At 39.3% G+C, this 22,989-nt stretch overlaps 2 protein-coding genes across 7 annotated transcripts in view; one reads left to right on the forward strand and one right to left on the reverse strand.

Annotated features, from left to right (window-relative positions):
- Positions 1–4,378: 4,378 nt before the first annotated feature.
- Positions 4,379–7,157, forward strand: SDR42E1 (short chain dehydrogenase/reductase family 42E, member 1). 4 transcript variants are annotated; one of them, XM_072346540.1, is made up of 3 exons: positions 4,379–4,829; positions 4,904–5,006; positions 5,531–7,153. In XM_072346540.1, exons 2-3 carry the CDS (start codon positions 4,939–4,941, stop codon positions 6,636–6,638), a joined length of 1,176 nt encoding a protein of 391 aa, XP_072202641.1. In that variant the 5' UTR covers positions 4,379–4,829; positions 4,904–4,938; the 3' UTR covers positions 6,639–7,153. The 4 variants fall into 4 exon arrangements, with proteins under 4 accessions (XP_072202641.1, XP_072202643.1, XP_072202640.1 ...); XM_072346542.1 differs by having other exon boundaries at positions 4,379–4,757; XM_072346539.1 differs by having other exon boundaries at positions 4,381–4,666; positions 5,531–7,157.
- A 2,218-nt stretch (positions 7,158–9,375) lies between these two features.
- PLCG2 (phospholipase C gamma 2) overlaps positions 9,376–22,989 on the reverse strand; it is a 55,751-nt gene continuing 42,137 nt past the window's right edge. For all 3 annotated transcript variants that reach the window (XM_072346268.1, XM_072346267.1, XM_072346269.1), the window contains 8 exons: positions 21,670–21,772; positions 20,288–20,497; positions 19,657–19,802; positions 18,546–18,660; positions 17,118–17,285; positions 16,155–16,243; positions 13,377–13,561; positions 9,376–12,579 (listed from right to left, as the gene is read on the reverse strand). In XM_072346268.1, coding sequence (XP_072202369.1) covers positions 12,537–12,579; positions 13,377–13,561; positions 16,155–16,243; positions 17,118–17,285; positions 18,546–18,660; positions 19,657–19,802; positions 20,288–20,497; positions 21,670–21,772 — 1,059 coding nt within the window. In that variant the 3' untranslated portion in view covers positions 9,376–12,536. The remainder of the gene's footprint in view (positions 12,580–13,376; positions 13,562–16,154; positions 16,244–17,117; positions 17,286–18,545; positions 18,661–19,656; positions 19,803–20,287; positions 20,498–21,669; positions 21,773–22,989) is intronic.

Consider the following 22,989-nt stretch of genomic DNA (forward strand, 5'->3'; position numbering starts at 1 on the left):
AATGGACATGGGAATGAGACCACAGGAAGTGCTGATAGAAATGAGTAGATACTGGCCAAACTTTGGGATCCAAATTGTGCACATGGAATCTACTTGTGTATTTAAGAACATAATTTTGCTTCCAAGCCTTTCATTGCTTATGTATCTATCAGTCTTTCAACCCAACAGATCTATTCCAACTGGTGAATGGAGATGAGGCACCCAAATGTACATGGAGAAGTGGGTAAGTATTAGGTAACCTTAATACAACCTCTAGCAGGAAGCTAAACATCACAAAAGTGAGGCTTTTTTGGGGGTTTGAAGGCACAGTGTGTCACAATGTGAACCAACCTGCCAGCAGGAGAAGCTTCAAATCCCAGTTTTTCACCCATACTATCATGTGTCTATAGATATGATACACAACCTGTACCTACATTGCACCACAGCCATGTTTGGATAGAAACTGCAGAAAAAGCATCAGCAAGATGCTAAGCCAGCTGAGATCATTTACAGGATGCTGTTTGACAGAACTGCTACAAGTCCAAGAGTACAGCTCATTTCCTATAACTGGACAGATCCGTCATCCAGTGACGTAAGACAAGTGTAACTATAATACAAAGGCTGAAAGTGCAGCCACAGAACACATCCAATAGAGGGGAAAAATGACTGCCTCTGCCTTTCTTAGCGTGCTGTTGTAGTATCCAGCATGATGCATGCACTAAGCAGGCTACAGCCACCTGTATATCTGCAGTACACTAAAGATATGTTCAGTTTAGCCTTGATTTTTTGCACTCTTTTTACTCCACAAAAGAGTGAAGTAAATTATTCCAAGTTCGTGCTTCACAGCACCTTCATCCCAAGATATGATGGGATGCCATAACTTCAACTGTTGTAGCCAGAAGCAACTAGTTATAGAAATTTAACAGCTCAAATAATTTAACAATTCTGGCTTTACAAACGTCAATGATGTAACACATAAATGATGTGCCGTTGCACCAAGATGACCTACAGAAGCAGGATTTAGTAGCAGCAGAGACCCCTCCTCATAGCATAATCTACAGTGATTGTAGGCCTGCCTCAACGATTATGGAAGGCATTTTCTCCATAAGCAGATAACACGTGATGGAAGGCGGGGTGATTCGCTGTCACACGTATTACTTCGATGTGATTAACCATCTGACAGGATAAAACAGCATGAGAAACACAAAGGGTGAAGCCAGCTTGGCTTTTCTATTAATGAAATGGGTGCTCAATGGATCCTTGCTGACCAGTCAAACTGCTTTCCCAGGATTTTCCAGCATATTTTTAACTGGCAACATCAGTGGTTGGCCTGGGGAATGATTTTTAATAGTTAATGCCTTCTCTTAGAAAGTGCTAAAATGACAACTGCTGAAACAGACATTGTTAGGATAATAATGACTGAGAGCTGCTAGGGCTGAAAATGTAAACTGATTAACCAATTTTGCTCAATGTCTGTCATTTTATTCAGCTAGTGGATCACTCTTTGGCAACACAATCTGTGCATGTGTAACTCCTAGATTGCATAACAGACATGCAAAATTGTCATTACACAAGATTCAGTTACTAGAACATGTTCTTCTTCTATGCCATTCAGAATATGTCAGTTTATACGTCTTGTTCAGAACATGTTGGATGTTTGATCCCTATACACACATACCTGCAACAAGCAATGAATTAAGCCACTGTATATTCTGGAACTAATCTAGGACGACTGTAAAGAATCGCTTTGTAACTGGCTGGATATTTCTTAAAAGGTAAAGAATAAATACTATCAATGCAAAGCTTGGTCAGAATTCTTCACTGCAAAAACAGAACAAAAATTCCTATATTTGGAAATCCAAGTTATTCAGATTTTGCTTCCCTCACAAATGTAGAAAAATCAAAATTTGTTTTAACCAGATTCTGCACCAGCCTTTCTGTTAACTATGAAAATTCAGAGCAAGAATATCTTGCAGTTAATTACATTATTGCCACCCTTGCGTACTCCCAGTGGAATAGTCCCTACCCTGAACATATCCTTCCTGTTACCATTCCAGGACAAAACATGTCCAAATAAGACTTCTGCACAGAAGATAAATGCATTTGATAACGAGCTGGTCTGTGTAACTTTTGTAAATTTACCCCACTGTGGAGATAAGGGATTCATCCTGCTTAGCCAAAGTATGTCTACAACCTTCAGCACTTTGTGCTCTGAATAAATCTGTTTCCAAGGAGAACTCAGTTTGGTGCCAGAATCACTTGGTTTGAAAGGGTTTGGAACAGAGTTGTACACTGGGCCATGATAAAATGTTTACAAATTCTGAATTCAATCATCATTAAATTCCACAGAACAGAATAAAAACCTCACTAATAATAATAATAAAAATAATAATAAAGAAAGAAAATGAAAACTGTGTTACTCTAAATACGGAGATGCCATTAAGTAACCATAAAGAGGTTTTCTCTTTTAAACGTGTTTGAAACAAGAAAGAGATCGCATCCCTTTTTGAAGCTGTTTTCCTTTCCTTTACTTACATGTTCAAATTCTTACTTAATACTTCCTCTGCAAAAATTAGGTCATTTCTGCAATGCTTTCCATGTAACTGCTGAACTAAAATGGGCAGCAGCATTTTTAGGCCAATGCCTGTACTGCTGTCTTGCCAGACAAAGGGAAGACCACTGCCTAGACCTTGAATACAGTCTCATGAAAACCGTAGAATCATTATGACTGGAAAAGAGCATCCAACCATCAACCCATCACCACCATGCCCACTAACCATGTCCTTGGCTGTGACAACTACCCTTTTCTTGAAAACCTCCAGAGACCTACCAGAATTAGGTTTGAAGACAGGTAACATCTCCTCAGCAAATATGTTACCTTTTCCCCTTAGTTTCCACTGAGAATCTGACTGAAATGCTACGAGCTGAGGCTTGGGAGTTCTTGTAGACACATCTCATTCTCAGCTCCAGTACCTGCAGAAAATGAGCACAGAACAAGATACAGACTCAAGAACACATTCGCTTCCAGTTTGTTCTATGTATGGCATAGCACATGATTATCTTGTGATGCCAAAACATCTTTTACATCTCTCTACGTGATCGAAGTAGTGTGTCCAACCATCAGCTGGATGTTCCATGCCAATGACTCACAGTGCACTGACATCATCTTGGTTTTGCTGGCTACATGTGTAAGATTTCTGAAAACCTATGGATAGCGAAATTAAATTATAATTGACTCCAGCAGGGAAGCCATATCAGTGTGGTAAATCTGGGCAGCTGGATGCACTTGAATCATGCTTGAAAACAAGTCAGACTAAAACGTGTGTAATTCTGTTCCAAAGGAGTTGCCTATTTAACTTATGAGAAGTCTTGCTTTAAGTGACTGAATTAAAGACATTCAGAACTGCATTCCAGATCCCGTCCTCCTCACTCTGAGAGTAAAAACATCTGTGAAAGTCCCTTCAAGAACATTTTGCTTGTCTTTCATCAGATTGATATTGTAACTCCAGTTTTTTCATATTCATAATACTTACATTAGTTATGGGAGATAAACTGACCCAATGATCGGGCAGAAAGTAAGAAAAAGCAGAAGGCAAAGAGGTCTCAGTCCTGCAAACTGCACTGCACGGATGAATCACAAAGTCCAGAGGATAAACCTACATCCTAAGGTTAACCTATTCAAATGCAAGGATTTAGCATCATGGGATGGAGCACAAGGTTGGAAAAACAGTTCAGGAAGTGCAGATCTCTTTCAGCTACCAGAAGAAAGCAGCTAATGTGGAGTTTCCATCCCTGGATGTATTCAGTGCATCCCTGGATGTATTCAGTACATCCCTGGATGTATTCAGTACATCCCTGAAGACACTCAAGGTCAGGCTGGACCAAGCTCTGAGCACTGTGACTGAGCTGTAGATATCCCTGTTCATGACAGAGAGCTGGACTAGCTGGCCTTTAGAGGTCCCTTTCAACTCAAACATTTATAGGATTCTACAACATCCTACCAGCCACAAATATCCTGCAGTTCTGCTGTGTTCCACTGAAACACAATCTGTTTTCTCAGAGAATGGACATCGACTGGCATGACAGTGTATGCTCTGCTCATGTGCAGCATATGTTCTATGCCAGAGATTGCCACTTAAGAGCCACAAAGGTTCACTTGCAAGAAATAATTGCTATGTATATATATATATATTTGGTGCTCAGATAATTCTTCTTAGAATCTGCTTCGTATTAATTCTTGCCAGGCATCAATCAAAATAAACCATGGCATATTTTGTCTGCTTCTCTCAAGGTTTTGTCAAATGGGAGCTCACACGCGTTAAGCAGTTTTGACAGATAACTCACTTCTTGTGTTTCCTGACATTCCCCAGGTGACTCACACTTCTCTGAAACAAGAAGGGAAAATACCACAAGGCAGACTTTGAGAGCACAGTTCTGCGCTGTCTCCCTATTACCGCTCACGCAGGATGGCACTCTCTCAGCGGAAAAAACCCCAAACAAAACAAGCTCTGCTCGAATCCTGCTGCAGAGCGAAAGGGGAAAGCAGCACGCAGCCTGACGCAGCCCACCAACCCCACGCTCCAACTCGTCACCCTCCCACCGTCCCCATAAAACTCCATTCCCCGTGAAACCCCGCGGCAGGGTGGCACTCCGGGAGGCGGGGCGGAGAGCTGCGGGTTCCGAGTCGGTACGGGCTGGACGGCCGGCTGCGGGTTCGGGCTGTTCCGAGCGCTGCCCGCACCACGAGGGGTGCCGGGTCCTGCGTGCGCTCCTTGCGGGTCGGTTCTGACGGGTCCCCGGCAGCGTGGCCTCGGCCCAACCTCTGCTTCGGAGCCGGATTTCCCCAAGCTGTAATAACTGAACGCCGAGCGATATTACAAGTCAGATTGGTGTTAATGTGCGCTTTTTACTGCTTCTTCTATAGGTTAATCTCCTGAAAAAGGCACCGAAGCAAAGAGGATGGAAGCAGGAAGTAATGCCAAGAAAGCAGTGCTGATTACGGGAGGAGGAGGCTATTTTGGCTTCCGGTTAGTGCACTAAATGGCTCCTATGCGCTGCTTCACCCCGTCCCTGTGCCTGTTGGTCTCGGGGCTCCCTTTCAGCAGTCACATTACTGTGTTTCTGAATGCTTTAAGCATGTTTCTTATTCTCTTTCCATGCATAACTTTCAACGGGTCTGGTCAGCTTTGTAATGGGAATGTAGATTATCATCCTATAGCTACCTCAGGTACATCAGGGGACAGAAGGAGAGCATGAGCTGGGTTCTGCCAGAGGGCAAGTGAAAACACACATTGGTTTTGTTCAGAGCCTTCCCTACTGGTGGTTCACCCACTTTGTTTTGCTTTCCTCAAAGCAAAGATGGAGACTGAGGAAATTCTTCTGTACCTTAAGCTGCACAAACTCATCACCATAGTAGATGTAGAACTGAGATGTAGTAGATGGCTGAACTGAGTCCAATTAGGAAAAGAAAAAGTATTGAAATAGTTAATAGTCTTCTCTTATCTCTGTTGGAGCATTATGTATATAACATGCATTTTCTGTCCTGTTTTAGTTTAGGTTGTACCATATACAAAAAGGGAGTTGATGTGATCCTCTTTGATGTCATGAAGCCGCTTCAACCTGTGCCAGAAGGGATAAAGTTTATGCAAGGGAACGTCTGTTGTCTGGCTGAAGTGGAAGAGGCTCTTAAAGATGTAATCTGCGTATTCCATATCGCTTCCTATGGAATGTCTGGCAGGGAGCAGCTGAACCGAAAACTTATAGAAGATGTTAATGTGAAAGGAACAGAAAATGTCATCCGAGCCTGCAAGAGCACTGGAGTGTCAAGTCTGGTTTATACAAGTACATATAATGTGATATTTGGAGGCCAGATTATAGAAAATGGGGACGAATCTCTGCCTTATCTACCTCTTCACCTCCACCCAGATCACTACTCCCGGACCAAATCTTTAGCTGAAATGAAGGTGCTGAAGGCAAATGGTACCGAGCTTGCAAATGGGAAAGGTATACTGAGGACTTGTGCTCTCCGACCAGCAGGAATCTATGGGCCAGGAGAGCAAAGACATCTTCCAAGAATAGTTAGTTACATCGAGAGGGGACTGTTTAAATTTGTATATGGAGACCCTCTTAGTTTAGTAGAATTTGTACACGTTGATAATCTCGTTCAGGCTCACATTCTTGCCTTTGAGGCTCTTGAAGCCAACAAAAAGCACATAGCTGCAGGCCAAGCCTACTTTATTTCAGATGGCAGGCCAGTAAACAACTTTGAGTTTTTCCGACCACTAGTAGAAGGTTTGGGATACAAGTTCCCAACCTGCCGCCTTCCTCTCTCTCTTGTCTATTTTTTTGCATTTCTTACTGAAGTTGTCCATTTTCTCGTAGGCCGCGTTTATAATTTTCAGCCTCTCCTCACTCGCACAGAGGTTTACAAAACTGGTGTCACACATTATTTTAGCATGGAGAAGGCCAGGAAAGAGCTGGGGTACGAGCCTCAGAAATACAGCCTGAATGAAGTGGTTGAGTGGTTTAGATCTCAGGGCTGTGGACCAAAGCCAAAGAAGTATACCATTACACGTCTCCTTAGGGATGGAGGACTGCTCCTGTTGTTCATTGCTGTGCTGGTTTCATGGCTTCCATCTGCAGTTGTATTTTCACCCTGAAAGATGAAACACTGAGCATGGGGGAGATGGGACTTAGTTATGGTGTGTACTGTTTGTTTTCACAGCAAATTAAATGTATATATATGTACTTCTTGGGTAAACATCTTTAACAGCTGTATCCCCAGTGAATAGAATGGTTGAGCAAAAACCTTTAATTTTTATAACATATCTTATAATTCTTCTTCAAAGTAAAATTGCTCAGGTCACTAAAAAGATGAAGCTGTACCACTGCAAGCAGCATGTTATTTCCTGGTACACTTAAGACTGACCTTTTCTTCCCCAATAGGATTATAGTCTTGGTCCACACCTTTTATTCCTAAGAAGTTTGTGCTGTATGATCCAGAGGGGAAGAAACTTATTCTCTGATCGCATTCCAAAACCAAGTTCTGCTTTCCATCCTGGATATATATATGCCTAACCAAGAATTTGGCTTAGTTGCTAGACAATAAATTATCATTACTTTTTAGATGAATACATTGTGGTGTACTTTTCTGAATAAACTCTGTGTTATATCTAATGACACTTCTGGAAACGTACAGTTGTGTACCTAAGTTATGGATGAGCACTTGAAGCAGCGCAGACTTGTAGATTTTCTAACTAAAATATTTCAGTTGAAGATGAATGAGTTAGCTAAAGTGCATGATGAAACAGCTGTGATTTTTCCCAGCATTGGTTAAACAAACATATCTAAAGGACTCTTGTTAAGTGATTACACTCATATTCCATTCCTTATAAAATCTGTATAGCCTCTAATAACATTCCTATTGCACGTGATATCATTAGAACTTCAACTTTACAGCAGGACGGTAAACCAAAAGAAACTAAATATAATAGTTAAGGGGCAGCTCAAGGCTGCTCTCACTCTTCTTCCCCCCCCAACAATGAGGAATAAATTGAGGCAATGTTTGCATCCCATGTGGGTTGAACTCCTTTATCAAAAGCTGCTGTCCTTCCAACAGATAACATTTCACTGTTCCACCACACTGACTGCAGAAGGGTCACTTACCAGAAGCCATTATTATACATCGCTGCAGTTTGCACGAAGATTAATCTTTCATTTTTAATAAAAGATGAAAAAAGAAAAAACAAGCGACCTCACAAAAGCTTTGGCCTGCTGCTCTCCTGCGGGGCTGTGCTTTGCAAGTGAAAACCGCTGGTTATTTCCTCCTGTCCATCTCCTGGTTCTGACACAATGTTAACAAAAGTAGATTAAGAGATTTTAAAGCTAACAGAAGCAATGGTAAAAAAAGGACAATGTACAACAAATTGCAGATGTCTATTAGCTTCCAACCATAACATTGGTATTTCACACTAAGTCCTCTAAAAAGCAGATCTCTTTAAGATGTGGAATGGCACTCCTGTGCTCCAGAGGAATTGTTTTTTTTTTCTATTTGCAATGCTTTTCTTGCAAAACAAAGGAGCCACTACCATGCATACTGATCTCAATGGTGGAGCTGATGGAAAGAAAACAAGTCTACAAAACAAGTGTCCCAAAGCGTAAACACAGGCAGTTAATGCTGGCTGAGGTTAAAGTCCTGGATAATTGTTTACATACCAAGAAAACTCGGGATGGGTGATAAAGACACAAACAGCAAAACTGAAGCAGCTCAACTTCCTGCAGAATGAACACAACATGTGAAGCTCTTCATCTGTCTGGAGTCAAGGACAGAACTCTTCATTGGTAACACAGCAAGAGGTGCTATTTTGTCCTAACTGCCCGTAACTTATGCTCAAGCACACGGTACTAAATCAACCCGAGTTGAGAGAAACAAGCAGCCACTTGGCAATGCCTACCCCAAACCAAACAGCAGCTTATTTGGCTCCATCTAATAAACAAAGCAAGAGTCATGTTTGCTCTTCAAGTAAACTACAGAAGAGGTGAAGGATACTTTCCCTCTTTTACGTTCCAAAATGAAAAGACTCCAGGAGTTACTTTAAAATTACTTACACTACGAAAATTACTGAAGACTACGTATGCACAAAGCTAGTCATGGCTGCTCTATTGCAAGTATTTTTAAACTGAGAATTATTTTCCTGTTATTACTGCTTTTATATGAGCGGTTGAGTAAATTAAGGTAATCCAATTGTTTCTTCTGTTCCAAAACTTCATCCACTATTGGTTTTCCTGAAAGTGAATTACCAGAAATACATCTCGAAACTCAAAAAGCAGAAATGAAAGTTTGCTAGTGCTCAGAATTATTTAACAGCTGGTAAAAAGAATGGTGCTGATGTCTTTAAAAATCTCTTGGCAGCTGCTTAATCTTGCATAATGCAGCATGTCAGCATAAAACTAATGTCTGCCAGATGTACATGAACGACTTATGATGTGTGCTTATATATGTTTTAGAAGTTTAAATGTCAGTCATCCTTAAGTAGAATGCTTTTTGTAGCGTCACCTCCTAGGAGACCCAACCAAATTTTTCTTCTATTTCTCTCACTAATTTCCACGTACTTTCAGCAATGCAGTGATCCCACAGCAGCAGAAATGCCTCACGGATGCTTGATTCCAGCTCAACATATATACATTTTTATTGGAAGACTGAGGAAAATTTGATTCCCAAGAATCTCAACAAAACAAAAATATCACAACGTAATCACAACCTTGCCTTCACCCAGCAACACTTATGCCCATGCAATTAAGACACCCTCATTAGCAGAGAGTGTGCTAATACAATTTTACCATGAACAGTGGTTCCAGAAGACTACAAATTTCAGTTCTGCCTTCCTCAGACTTTGTAGTTTGAGTTCATACAAATCTGATGCTCAGCACAGCTGAAGTTAGAATCTTACCTGTTACTGGAAAAGGTCAGTTAGGAGTTGCATGTTAAACATGATCTTTGGCCTTTTCCTTCTGCCGTGCTTGTTTGTATCCAGATGAAGTGCAACAGTAATGACTTTAATGAAAACAATCATTAAGTCAGTTCATCTTAAAATATACAGAAGTGCCCTTCCTCCAACCTGTAGTGCAACACACCATAACATTCCAGCAGACCACTGTTCAATTAGAACTCATGCATACTGCCTGGCAATTTTAAGTCATGACATTAATAAACCATGCTTAAACACAGAAACTTCTGGGATCATTCACATCACTGCTATCAAAACACATTTATTAAAATAAGTTACTTTAAGAATTTAAAATAGCTTCCAAAAGAATACAACGATTTAACAGATAACATTTGTATAAATGATTTTCCTCCTAGATCATGAAATTAGCACGGACATTCAAGCCTACTTTCATATTAAAACAGCTGCAACTGTGAAGAACTCAGTTGAGTTGACCTTGACAAAGAATTGAGAGATAGGCCTTTTGGAGTTAAGACAGTGCAAGATACAAGAAAACAGTACATAGCCCTGCCTAACACTCAAGTCAACCAAGCAGCCAAAGCAGTATTTTTCTTCTGAATATAACATGGGGAAAAAAAAAGTCTTTATGTAAAACAAAATGGATTTTCATAAGTACTGAGAAGTACCTCTTATAACTTTTAATATAATGTTTGCCTGGGGAATATGCACACAACTTTTGGAAGAACTGTAAGGTGTGCTAATTCTTAAGCATTTGCACGGCAGCAGGAACTCCTATGTTCATCATACAATGGCTGTTCTGTGTCAAGTATCGACATAAGGAAAGTAGTCAAGCCAAATGATTCATGTGGGCCGTGTAGCTACATCTGCTCTGGAACTGAGCTAGAAATAATAAAAATAAACCACAACAGCCTGGAGATCTAGAATGCGGTCTCCCTGAGCATAAGCATCCTGTTGTCCCCTATTTTTAGTAATCAGTACAAGCCCAGCTGTTATTCAGCTGCCTAAAAATCCTGTTCCACCTGTAGAAACAGCTTCAGGACCTTCCAGACACAGCTTTGGGCCACCTTATCTGACCAACACTGACAACATAGTGTTCTCAGAACACTAAACATGACACACTGACTGCTGAATAAAATATACAACCAGTCCCTGTGCTGTATAACACACTAAAATATGTTCCGGCAAACAGTACAAAATGCATGTGCACCAAAGGTCCTCACCACCCAGGAATAGTGACTGGATCAGCTCATCATACAGTGATACTGCAGGTAAGCCCAGCTTTGTACAGCAGTCTAAGTTATTGCTGTACCTCTAAAATCCACAGTTCATCCCAAAAAAGAAAGAAAAAAATGCATCCATCTAATCCTTGAATGGACCAATCAGAACTGGTGACTGAAGAGACTTCAGACAGGAAGAAGAAAAGCCTAGAGTTACCTTTAACTCCGTCCTCTTCTCTTTTTTTGATGGCTGATTGGTATTTAATTTCTCCATTAAAAATATCTAAAGAAGTCACCCCACTGTGGGATGCTATTACAGCATTTCCATCTCGAGATAAGTGAGACATAACTCTTTTCATAATATCTAAAACCTCAGTGGAATTCCTCAAACCGTCAGCTGTGAATAAACAATGGCATCAATTAAGCATATCTTGAAACAACAGAATAGCAAAGGGAGCAAGAGAAACCAAAAACGGCTGAGGCGTCTTCATCAGGCAAGGAATCCTAAATGCATGCAAGTTTTCTGTGATGAGAAATATAGCATGATGTACAAAATTTTATGATTCAGACAGTCATATAGACAGAACTTAACACCCGGGAAAGAAATTCATTTATACAGACAGCAAAACTCCACCCATGTAGAGAGAAAGGAACCAGGAATTTGAGAGTAGTAACATAGTGCTAGCTCAAAGAACTGACTTGTACACAAACCACCATAACTGGCTTTAAATACACCAGTCAAGAGCTCTCTTTGCTCTCTTACAGTAAAGCACACTTGCTGATCTATTGAGTTTTCGCATCTGTAGCTCAATGTTCTTCACTCGATTAAAGATATAAGACTAATGTACCTCTATATTTGTGCATCCTATCATTCTTGGATTAGATGTGTTTTGGTAAAACAGTCTACATTTACAGAACACTATCATCTGATGCTATCATCTAAGTAGGACTGCAAGATTAAAAATGGACAGTTCATTAAAAAAAACATTTCTAAGCACATTAGCAGCTGAAAGGATTTGCAAAATGATGCTATATCAAAATAAGTGCTTCTCAGAGTTCAAATGCCTCTCTGAAAAAAAAAGAGAAAAAAATTCACAACAAAACACCACATATTTCCTACCACATATTTACATGAAAACCTTTCCCTCCAATACCTTAATTTAGGAACCTAAGTTCAGAGGGGCTGGCAAACACAAGTTCACGCACTGTTCTCTTAAACCCTTCACAAAGAAGCATCTAAGGTCAGAGAGGATATTTGATTTCAACAAAAGTAGCATATCTGCTATTCAAGAAGGGCACAGAGAACTACTAAGAGACAACACAGTATGGAGCTATTAGCTGCCCAAAATTCTTTATACAGTATCAGAAGTATAATCCATTGCCTAAGGTAAGGTAATATACATTAAACGAATGTTGGTGCAAAAGTGCTTTTACAGCATTTAATAAATTAAAAACTCCCCACCAGTTAATCTTAAGGAGCCATGTTGTTAAAGCGGTGTGTTTCCATGCATGCAAATTGTTGTGAATGTCTTATCTACACCCTGTGTACACAAACACAACAAACAATTTAAACTTGTACTTCAGGTATTGATAAACAGTGGAGTCTATGCAACTACCCACCTTCAGATTCTTTAATATACAGAAAGTCTGGTCTGCACAGAGGTACAGGCCAAACTTTGTACAGAACATAAATTATTCTGAATTAAAACAGCTTTTCTTATAACAAGAAACTAATAAGAAAATCCATCTTCCCTCCTCTTCCTCCTCTTTGGTTCATTCAGCATGATGAGATCTTCACAGAGTAGAATGACCAGGATAAATTAATATCTCCACCTGAACTGCTCCATAAAGCATGCATCAAAGAATGACTGCTTTAAGAGTAGAATTTGCTGTTACTGACTTTCTTCTCCCTTAATCTTTTGGGGAAAAGAAGAAAAAAAAAAAAAGGAGTTAAGTGTCCTAGATATTTTTCAGAGGGAAATGGTTTACTATGTTCATTTTACCTAGACATAAATGGTGAGTAATGTATCAGCAACAAGGATTGTACATTTTTTCCTGCAATAAATGGGAATAAACCAGTGATTCATACAGCTGTTCAGCACACACACACAAAGGTAATATATATATATATCTATATATATATACATATATACTTAAAGAAAAGCCTTCCTCCCATTTCATCATCTCAGAAAGGCCCAAAGATCTACTCAATACTTTCACATGGTCACTTGGTAGAGGAAGCCTGTCTTCCTCCTACCCAACTCAAAGGTGGCAGCAAATGAGACATACCTTTCCCTCAACTTTGGATAACACACTGACACTTAACTGACAATTGTGTGGTCTTAAAATTGTTCTTATATTGAATACACTACAGACACCACCAGGGACATAACTTCAACAGGGGAGGAGAGGTGGTTGGTTTATTTATCTATATAGAATGTATTTCAAAGCTTTTCTCCTAGAAAGCAGGAGAAAAGAACATAAACTCACAGGATTACACGTTTCACTGTGATTACCGAAAGCAGGATTTCACTGAGCAGACATTTCACTGAGTCTGCTGGCCTCTAGTGGTTTGCAGCCCTGCCTCTCTTCAGATTTGCTCACCCTACTCTGACTTCTCGTAGATGCTTGTTTTAATAAATCTGAGATTTTCTTAACATTAAGCCCTACTTAGATGGAGCTGCTTTGGAAAGAAGAATGATTATCGACCCACCTCCGGTTACATGTTTCTTGACACATCTGTAGTTTGTGTTCATTCACATTGAATTCTCTTAATAATGCATCTCTGTTAGGATTCCTTAAATTCATATGGGTATCGTAAAGGAATAGCTGGTTATTAAGCTCCTCCTGGCGCTTCCGAAGTTGCCGACACGAAGAATAAAGCTCTTCTTCATATTCCTTCAAAAGAATATTGGAAATCAATGTAATAATACTGGTAATCAGTGAGTGGTAATCAGGATTCCTAACAGCAGCAAGTGCCAGATGACCAAAGAAGGACAGATCCTTTGTTTCTAAGGAGCTATGCCCATTTCAGCTTGCAGAGGAATAGGCTAAGTAAGTGAAGAATACTTTACAGGGAGTCTACATTTCCACTGTATGTGGCCCATGGTAGAATGTCTCAGAATTCTCCTCAAGCATAAATAATCAATATGATTCCTCTCACAACTTCAAATTAATTTAATACTTCAAAGTCTCTGGATGCTCAAGCTGTCTCTTTTCTAGTGTTACTTCTGGGAAATAGTATTGGCAGCAACAAAGTCTTAATTTTCAAATCAGCAGCAAAATGAGATACATATCCTAAAAGAAACGACGTGCAATCAATAAACGTAACAAATCTAAGTATTTTCAGAGATGGCATACTAATAAGAATGCCTCTATTAGGACTCAGTCCAGATCCAGGAAAACTGGCATGTTTAGCAACATGTTTAGCAACATGCCCATGGAGTTTCACAATTAAAGGAACAAGATCCTTTCCTGACCTTTCTTTTTCCTCCCAAAAGATATTCCTACAGTTCCCTGGCATGGAATGAAGCAACTAAAAGCTAAAAAGATGTACATACTTTCCAATGCAAGCGAATCAATTTTCAAGATAATAAGACATGCTTCTAAATGTATAAACCTCAGTGTAACCAAACTCTACAGTATCAAGAAGACTGGTTAACTTGAACAAAAACTGCATGAGGCCCCACATAACAATTCACATATATGCCTGCTTACATTTGCAAGATTCTCACTACTCTGTTCCTAAGGAAATTTCACAGCCATTTATAACAGTGTATTTCACATCCAAGAGAATGCAGATGGAGTCCTGAATATAAACAGGCCTGTTATTAAATTATACCATTTTGTGAAGGGTCATTACACAAATAAAGGGAAAAAAAAAAGGGGGGGGGGGGGCAGAAGAACAGATGGATACAGCCCCAATCATTCCCGATGCCTCTTGAATGATCTGGCAGAACTTTCAGAAGTTGATTAACCATGGCAAAACTTGATTTGCTGCAGATTGCCAAACAAAAGGAAGTTTGTTTGCAAGTTCTCCTGCTACTGCATTACCACCCAGAAACATCAGATCTTGCGAAAACACAGAGCTACGCTGCATCTTCCTTTGGCCTAACAAACTGCAGGTGTTTCAAGAGTGCGAAACGTGCTACCACCAAAGGACTTAGTGCTGACAGACCAGGAGACATGCTGCTGCTATGAGCAACATTAAGAGATGCACCTGCCCCAGGCAAAGAACGATCTGAATTTCTGAAGAAGAATCAGCAATATATCTATGCATCATTCCCATGCTCAACATTAGGTAATAGCGAGTTGTTACCAGTTTTCCCAAAGGCAACAAGCCAAAAAATATATAAATATATGAGTTTATCTGGTCTCCTGGATCAGACTCATGTTCATGGAATATGAACACTTCAAATGTTATCTTCAAAGGACATGCCTCTCTTTTCTTTAAACATATACTTTTGGTCTCAGCTCCTAGCCTTCTTCTCTCAGCTACTACGGCTGCCAAACACTGATTACACACAGGCATGTTACATTATTGTGTTTATTAGGTGGCTTTGCAAAAATCTTAACAAGAGTGTTTGAAAAAGGCTGCCTCTCCTCCATGAAGAATGTGACTGAGAATCCAGTGATTTCCATTTCAGCGTCATAACCGCAGGGACAAATCTCTCCAGAGACATGATAACTTACTGTTAGCAGAACCCGGTGTTTTAATCATGAAAACTAACATATAGTGGTGTGAACTACAGCATTAGCTGAACGGTTGTGAACAACTACAGATGAATTGCACTTCTTTTTTCTGCTCTGAATATGAAGGGTGCTGGAAAGCACCCAGAAATCCTCACTTCCCAGAAGCACCGTAAAAGTTCATTTCTTGTTCTCTGTGCCATTGTATTTAATGAGATATAATAAAATACAGATTCATATATAGTTATAATTATTTAGTTATATATGGTTATATTAATATATAAAATACTGTTGACGTATAAAGAGAGTCTAAGAATAAGCCTGCTTTAAATTAACCTAGAATGGAGCACCTCTGAAGACCAACAAATTCTCTTCACAGACCAAGAATCTAAATGTGTGGTTCCATGAGCAAAGGATGCATCATCATCATTTGATGCATACAAATGCTAACTGGTATCTCAAGTGGCAAAAAGCCTGGATTTCAGAGGTGAAAGCCTGAGTTTAGCAAGCTTTGCATGGCATCAGTCCGTTAACAGGGGAGATACAACAACCATGCTGGTACAGCAAAAAACAGTGGAGGTAATTAGTCCTTCTTTGTGCGTTATTTATTTTAACAAATGAGTAATTTGTCTCCTCAGTGGGAGAGTAGCTCAGTTTGCATTACTGGTCTTCCCCAATACCTAAAGAAGAAAAATCAGACAATACCACATCAGACACTGAACACCTAAATCCTTGTTTCCTGGTTTCCATGAAGAACTGCTAACACATGCTGTCAGTGCGCAGACAAGTGAGAGGTTCTTACCAGAACTTGCTGCATTTCACAGTGAATCAGAAGTGAGGCCAGCTCTATGTCTTCACTGTAACCATTCTTGAGAGGAACTGATCTAAAACCTGAAAGAAACACAGAAACAAAGCATATACAAACAAGTACTGGAGTCAAGGCCATTACAGAAATGGTGCAAGCAAGCCTGAGGACTAAAAAGATCCTTCGCTGCTCAAATGCTTCTCTGCTGAGAGCACGCTTTCCTATGAGAATTACAGAGAAACAAAAGGCAAGAATGCTAGAACCAAGAAACAAAAGATTTCATATGCTCTTGGAAAATGAGATGCAGGGAAAAAATCAGAGAGACTTACTCTGCATATGTCCATGTCTAAGGCATTTAATTTAACAAATACTCCGACACAAAAACAGAAAGCAAACCTTCCCAGATTTTACTCATAGCATGTAACTCTGTTGCTGAAACGGAGTCCATGGTAAAGACAGTTAAAGACACAGGAATCATATTAGTAAGGAGATAGGAGTAACATCAAAACATTGATCTTGTTGCTTTCACCTGAAAAACAGCTCAAAGTAGGAGTGGAAGGAACAACTTCAATAGAATCTCATACTTTCAGAACAAAGAAACCTCTGGGTCTATCGGTACGCAGGAACTATATTTAGCTTTCACAGAGTCATGGCACACTTTTAGTAGCATTTCTAACACTGCCTTTGTTGTGATTTTTTGCAGCTGCAAATTTTTCTATCCTACCTAAACAGAATTAAAAATGAATAAATAAATAAATTCAGAAGGCAAGCTGAGGATTATTTTACATACTTTCACACTACACACCTAATATCATAACAAACAACAAACTGAAGGAATTCAGGTCAAAAAAGCACTTCTCATTTGGCATTTATAGCTGCCACTGCAGAGAGCAAAATCACAGCACAGTAATTTTTTGACGTCATTCTGACTTAGCCCCTGATCACACCTCCTATTCTTACCTGATTTGATTCCTTTGATGGGAAAAGTGGCGTGTGCTAAGAAATTGGGGTCACTGAACATATCCTCCTCATAAACAACGAAGCGCAAAAATGCTAGATTTGGATCATAAATTTCAAATTTCACTTGCTCCGGACAGGGTGCCCAAACTGGATTAAGGCCATTGTCATCTGTAATGAAAAGGAAGCATTTACAGTGTGAAACAATAAATTCACTTCATTCCTATACGGGTGTGTATCCCAGGCCTTTTTTCTGAGCACACAAAGGCCCAAAAATCCTATTTACCATCTGTCTCATGTTGTAACCTCACTGCAGACAGTTTGTATTTGTTTATTTGTGAGGGGAGATAGGAGGAAACTTGGCAGGGATGGAAATCCATGAAGAAAAGCTATTATTTGTCTTTATAGATACAAAACCTCCGTGGACCCTAATTCATTGCTCATATTCATGAGCCTCATGTTCCATATCACAGGAAAAGCATGTACAATGTCCAATGCTAATGTACAATGGCCCAATTCATTTATGGAACACTGAGTGACTTGGCACGTGCAATGCAGCAAGGAATTCTGCTGTCTAAGGTCTTGGTCACTCCTGACAAAAATTTAAAATCATAATCCTCTTCTCTGAAGTACTGAAGAGCCACAATGTACATTCTGTTCCTAATTCTGTATTTATCTTCCACTGCTGTCTAAGCTGTAGGTTTCAGTGGCTTAGATAATTAGATTCAAAGCCTCTTGTCTACCACAGGAACACTGCTGCATCCAGATATATTAAATTGTGAAAAGACAGCCAGTCAGTTTATTAAAGATTGTTCTGCCTTATCTTCTTCCACACAAAATTTCAATAATCAATTATTGTTTGACTGCCGCTTAGATGTTGTCCCATTTCAGTTGCTTACATGAAGTTCATGTACACACACACACACACACACACACACACTCCTTATCCCAGAACTCACCACGAGTAAGCTTTGATCAAAATTTCACTGCATTGCAGGTTATACAGCTTTACAGCTGTATCTACCCAAGCTGTCTGAGGGGATGCCAGTCTTAGAACCCAACCTGAAATAAACACAGTCTGGATCTCACAGTACTAAGTCCCCATTTCAACCAGAATTTTGGCAACTGACTGACTCTGTAGGAGGCACTTTCAAGACAGTGATTTAAAGAAAAACATGCAGACTACCCAAAGTGTTGCACAGGCAAAAACATTACACAGCTGCAATTCCTTGTGAGCTAACGGTTCAGGTTTATTCCCTGAAAAATCAGATATTCATTCAAGTTTTGCAAATTAACCAGGAGAGGAGGTTACCAAATTACTCCCCATATAGCTTGCTGACCAATTATAGACACTGCAAATACATCATCATCACCTATTTTAAGTGCACTCAAAGTATACCCCCCACTACACAGAAAACAGCAGATACTCACTCACAACTGTTGTCTTGAATTTGTTGTTATCGTACTCAGCCCCACATATTTCTACCTCTACAAAGGGACACGCAATGCTTCTACCGAGCTTAGGGAGATGACGAGCACCTAAAACCTTCAAAAGAAACTGTGAGTTATGACCACATCCAGAGGAGACCTGATGTGGAAAGGTGGCCTACAGAACTAAAAGAGAGTTTCACTAGAGAAAAAAGAAAATAAACCCAGAAGAGCATGCAGAAATGCTTGAATATTGTTTATATGTATTAAGTGCACTATGTCACTAATAATAACATTCCAAATTGTCTGGGTGACTCAGTGATTTTCAGTGAAAGATATGATGGCTGACATTCATTGCACACAGTATGCAGTTCCAGATCAAGTTTGTAACATTATCTTCATTCAGTCTTTATTACCTTAAAACATTTGTGCTTTATTTCACAACCCTTGTTCACCACTCCTCTAAATGTAGTAAAAAGCAATTAATATGTTTCTGCCTTCTCAAAGAGCATGTTTATAAAGGACATCTCTCTTACTGAATAACAACTGAGAACAGAAACAAGCTCATCTCACATTTGGCACCAGAAGACAACACGGTATAATTTTCAAACGATATATCCCATTTCTCCATGAAAATGAGACTGACATTCCGATTAAGTCACAGCATACCAAATAACATGATGAATGGAGAAAAAATAATCAGCTTATTTTTTTCTGTTGAGTTTCTCTCTTTCATTATAAACATCTTTCATCCCCATACTGGAAATTTTGGAACTAGCAAGTCTGCTGCTAATCAATCTCCAATAGGATATTTCTACTAAGAAGTTACTAGGCTGGGAATGCAAGTTAGTACACTTGGAATTTTTATCATAATATAACATAAAACTGTCCCAGGATTGTGTTTTTAGTTCTATAGCATGTGCTTCATTAGCATGATAAAGATAAGTATTTCCTATCAGGAACCAGTGAAACTAGTTTTATTCTCAAATGCTCTGACACTTAAAAACAATATTTTGACAATCCGTCAGGTCTCGCTCTGAAACATCATAACTTTATTTATCGCTTTATAGATGTTTATGACTTGTAAAAAACATAATTTACAAAAGAGATTTACCCTCACTGTCATAATCATCTGCAGTTTCCTCTTCGATTCATTTGGCATTGGGTCATATTCTTCATTTCTCATGCTTTCTGGCTGCAGAACATAGCCAGTGCGTCCATTAAGTGAAAACAAGGCATGGTTCAATTGCATGTATTTATCTAGGGAGAGAGTTAAACAGTCATAACAGAAAGATCCCCATCTGAATAAAAGGAAGTACCAAATTAATGGCTCCTCTCAGCAGTTCTTCCTGGTTGATGCTTCCACAGAAAGAGTTGCAAAGGCAAGTTGGAAGACTCTGTTCCCTTCAGTAACTGAACTTGACAGGCCATTTTCCAATAGTTTTAATCCTAATAAACCCATCTCCATTCACAATTAGTTTCCTGTGAGTGGGTCATAAGCTAGCTTCCCTTACCAGGAAGTTGTGTACTACTTTCCCTATGGATGAACAACTGTTTCATCCAACTGAACTTTACTGCAAATATCTCTGCGTGCTTATCAAGAAGAAATCAAAGTGGGATGCACCTTTCAAAGGTAACAAACGGGATCAGAGATAGAGAGAATGATTTTTGTGGGTCTGCTCTAAACAGGATTCACACATTCACAAACAAAACATGGACAAAATCCTTTTTAAAGGGAGTATTACCTGGAGTCTGAAAGTTAAGAGCCACCATCTGAGAGCCACAAAGCCAGAGGCGAAATGGGTCATAGTTTGATGAGTCAACCCTCTGTCCTTTAGGATAGACACGTGTCAGTCCCTTCAAGTTGTATTTCAGCAACTCCACTGGCTTTTGCTTAACAATACTTTCTGCCTTGGTTTCCACAAAGGAACGGATTTCTTTGAAATCAGGATTTTCTACACGAGAGAGAGAGGGAAAAAAAAAAAGAGCTTTTATACAGGAAGAAAGAAGTTGACATTTATGCTTTATTTTTGCTAACATTTTGTTTTACTCTGATTTGCTTTGTCCTTTAATGAAATAATTGGTACTGTTTTAGTGCAGACACAATAATCAGGTTGAACGTCAGGTCTGAAAGTTAAAATTGCCTGCCTGCCACATGCTTTGCAGCAGGGCAGATAGTCAGTAGCTGTGCTCTTATCTCATCATTGCTAATAATGCACTTCTGACCACTGCAGGACACATTTAAATGAGACATATTTTCCTGGGTTTAAATGGGGAGAAGAAAGGGTCAGCCAGGGTTACCCAGTGCCTCAAACAATGACTGTAATTATAATGTCTTAGCCACGGTGACAGCTTATTAAAAGCAATTGCAAAGAAACTTAAGGAAGAAGGGCACATTTGCTGGCTTCTCTGGAATACAAAGTACATATTTCAGTGTCAGATTTTATCTGCACACTTACATAGATCCCAGCACTCATTTATATTAGGGAACTATATATTAATGCTATAAGCTTATATATAGCAAAGGTGCAATAAAACCATTTTCAAAGTTCTCACAAACAAACGTCAAGTGCTCAGCCAGACTGTTTAATCTCAAAAGAAGCCACCTGACATACAACTAGTGAACCTCCCTATTGAAGTTATATTAAGATAATGTCTCTAATCAATTAGGTAAGAAATCTGGGACAGTTTCAAGATCTCTTTTCTTTCAGAGCCTTCACCAAACTCAAGAAGTTTCCAAGTCTTTACTGTGATAGTACTGACTACAAAAACATGGTGTGGGAAATGAGAACAATGAGAAACTGCTCGAGCTTTCATCTCCTCATTTATGGTCCCTTACTTCTTCATCTCATACCATTAATTAGTTCCACACTTAAACTGTAACAGGCTGAGATACACGCTTAAAACAATTCTGATAAATCAGCATCTTTTACCCGATACTTTGCAGTATGAAGAGCCTCAAGCTCCCCTACTGTACAATTGAAATCATCACTGAAATTCTCCAGGTGAGGCTCAATATTCTCTAGTAGAAAAAGAACTGATTCTATCTCCATTTCCAGAATTTCAACTGACATCCGTACAGACTAGTAAAAAAGTTAAAATTCAGGTGTAATACTAAAGAAAATACCTAAATTGTCCTTGGTTTTGCTTGTTGGCTTGCAGTAGATTACCAGATCAGATAACTCAATAGCAATCAACTGATTCTTTTCCCAGTATTTCCTCCTGTTCTCCTGTAAAGTTTAATGAAGTTTTAGATTATGGACAAAGTAGGCAATACAGTACAGTAACTCCACTCTAACAAAATGACTAAGTTGACGCATTCCTTTTTGCCCAGATTCTTATTTGGTACTTAAAACACTTGCACAGATGTAATGATTTCAATTCGGAGAATGGATTAACCAAGTGCTTGGTTTTTTAAAGCACACATTTCAGATTGTCTCTTTAATCAGTCCTACTCAGAAGCTTGGCAACATTTTTCTTAATTAAAAAAAATAGTATTTTGGTTCTACTCCATTTTTATTAGATTCCTGACTCTACGCCTCATGTAAATGCAAATGTATGAAGGAAAAATGCAAAATATAGTGAAGTTTCTCTCTATTTACCATCTTAAGCAGGACGTAGGTCTTGTTAGTAACTCCCCGACAGCTAAATTCAATCCCAAAGAGCATAATTCCTGTAATTTTCTATTTGCACATGAAACCAAAAATGTTATTTATAGAAAATCATATGTAATCATGTAGGCCCTCAGCAATAATAAGTCCACGATATACTTTCCTGTTTGTAAGCACCTGCTATGTGGAAGCTGAGCCAAAGTCCTTGCAGCCACAGACCAGAAGCTACTGAAATCAGCAAGACTTGCCCTGAGCAGAGATGTTTTGGCTGGAGGCTTTTCAGACACAAGAAGCAATTACGAGACAGAAAATGTTAGAAGAGCCCCATATCAAACAGCTATTAGCTTTGGTACAAGAGGTTATGAAGCAGCAGCAATTAGGAAGTCTTCCAAAAGAACTGTCTCAACAAGATGAACTGAAGAGGAAAGAAAATCAGAGAAGCTGATGAGATGCTAGAATGTTTCTCTGAATCAGGGAGAATATACACTGAAGTCTAAGAAAAGCAAAGAGAAATACAGCATTAAGAACTGAAATAGACTTGGGGAAAAAAACCAAACCTGTAAACACAAGTGTCATTGTACTTAGTGATTTACTGGTTTCCCAGACATAGCTCAACAGTACACAGTGCTCCATGTAGCAGTGGAGCACTTTCAGATGTCTTGAGCTCATTTTTAGACATAACACACCAGAAATACCCAGCCAGGAGAGCTAGTAATGAACAAGTTATGGGAAGCCTTTTTATATACAAACATGTCTGTGTCATAGTGCAGCATTATACTTTTTCCTTCCCCAAAATTTAATTATAGTGGCACAGAACGCCTTTCCTTGCCTTTTTT

This window comes from Excalfactoria chinensis, chromosome 11, assembly GCF_039878825.1.
Source record: "Excalfactoria chinensis isolate bCotChi1 chromosome 11, bCotChi1.hap2, whole genome shotgun sequence".
Lineage (NCBI taxonomy): Eukaryota > Metazoa > Chordata > Aves > Galliformes > Phasianidae > Excalfactoria > Excalfactoria chinensis.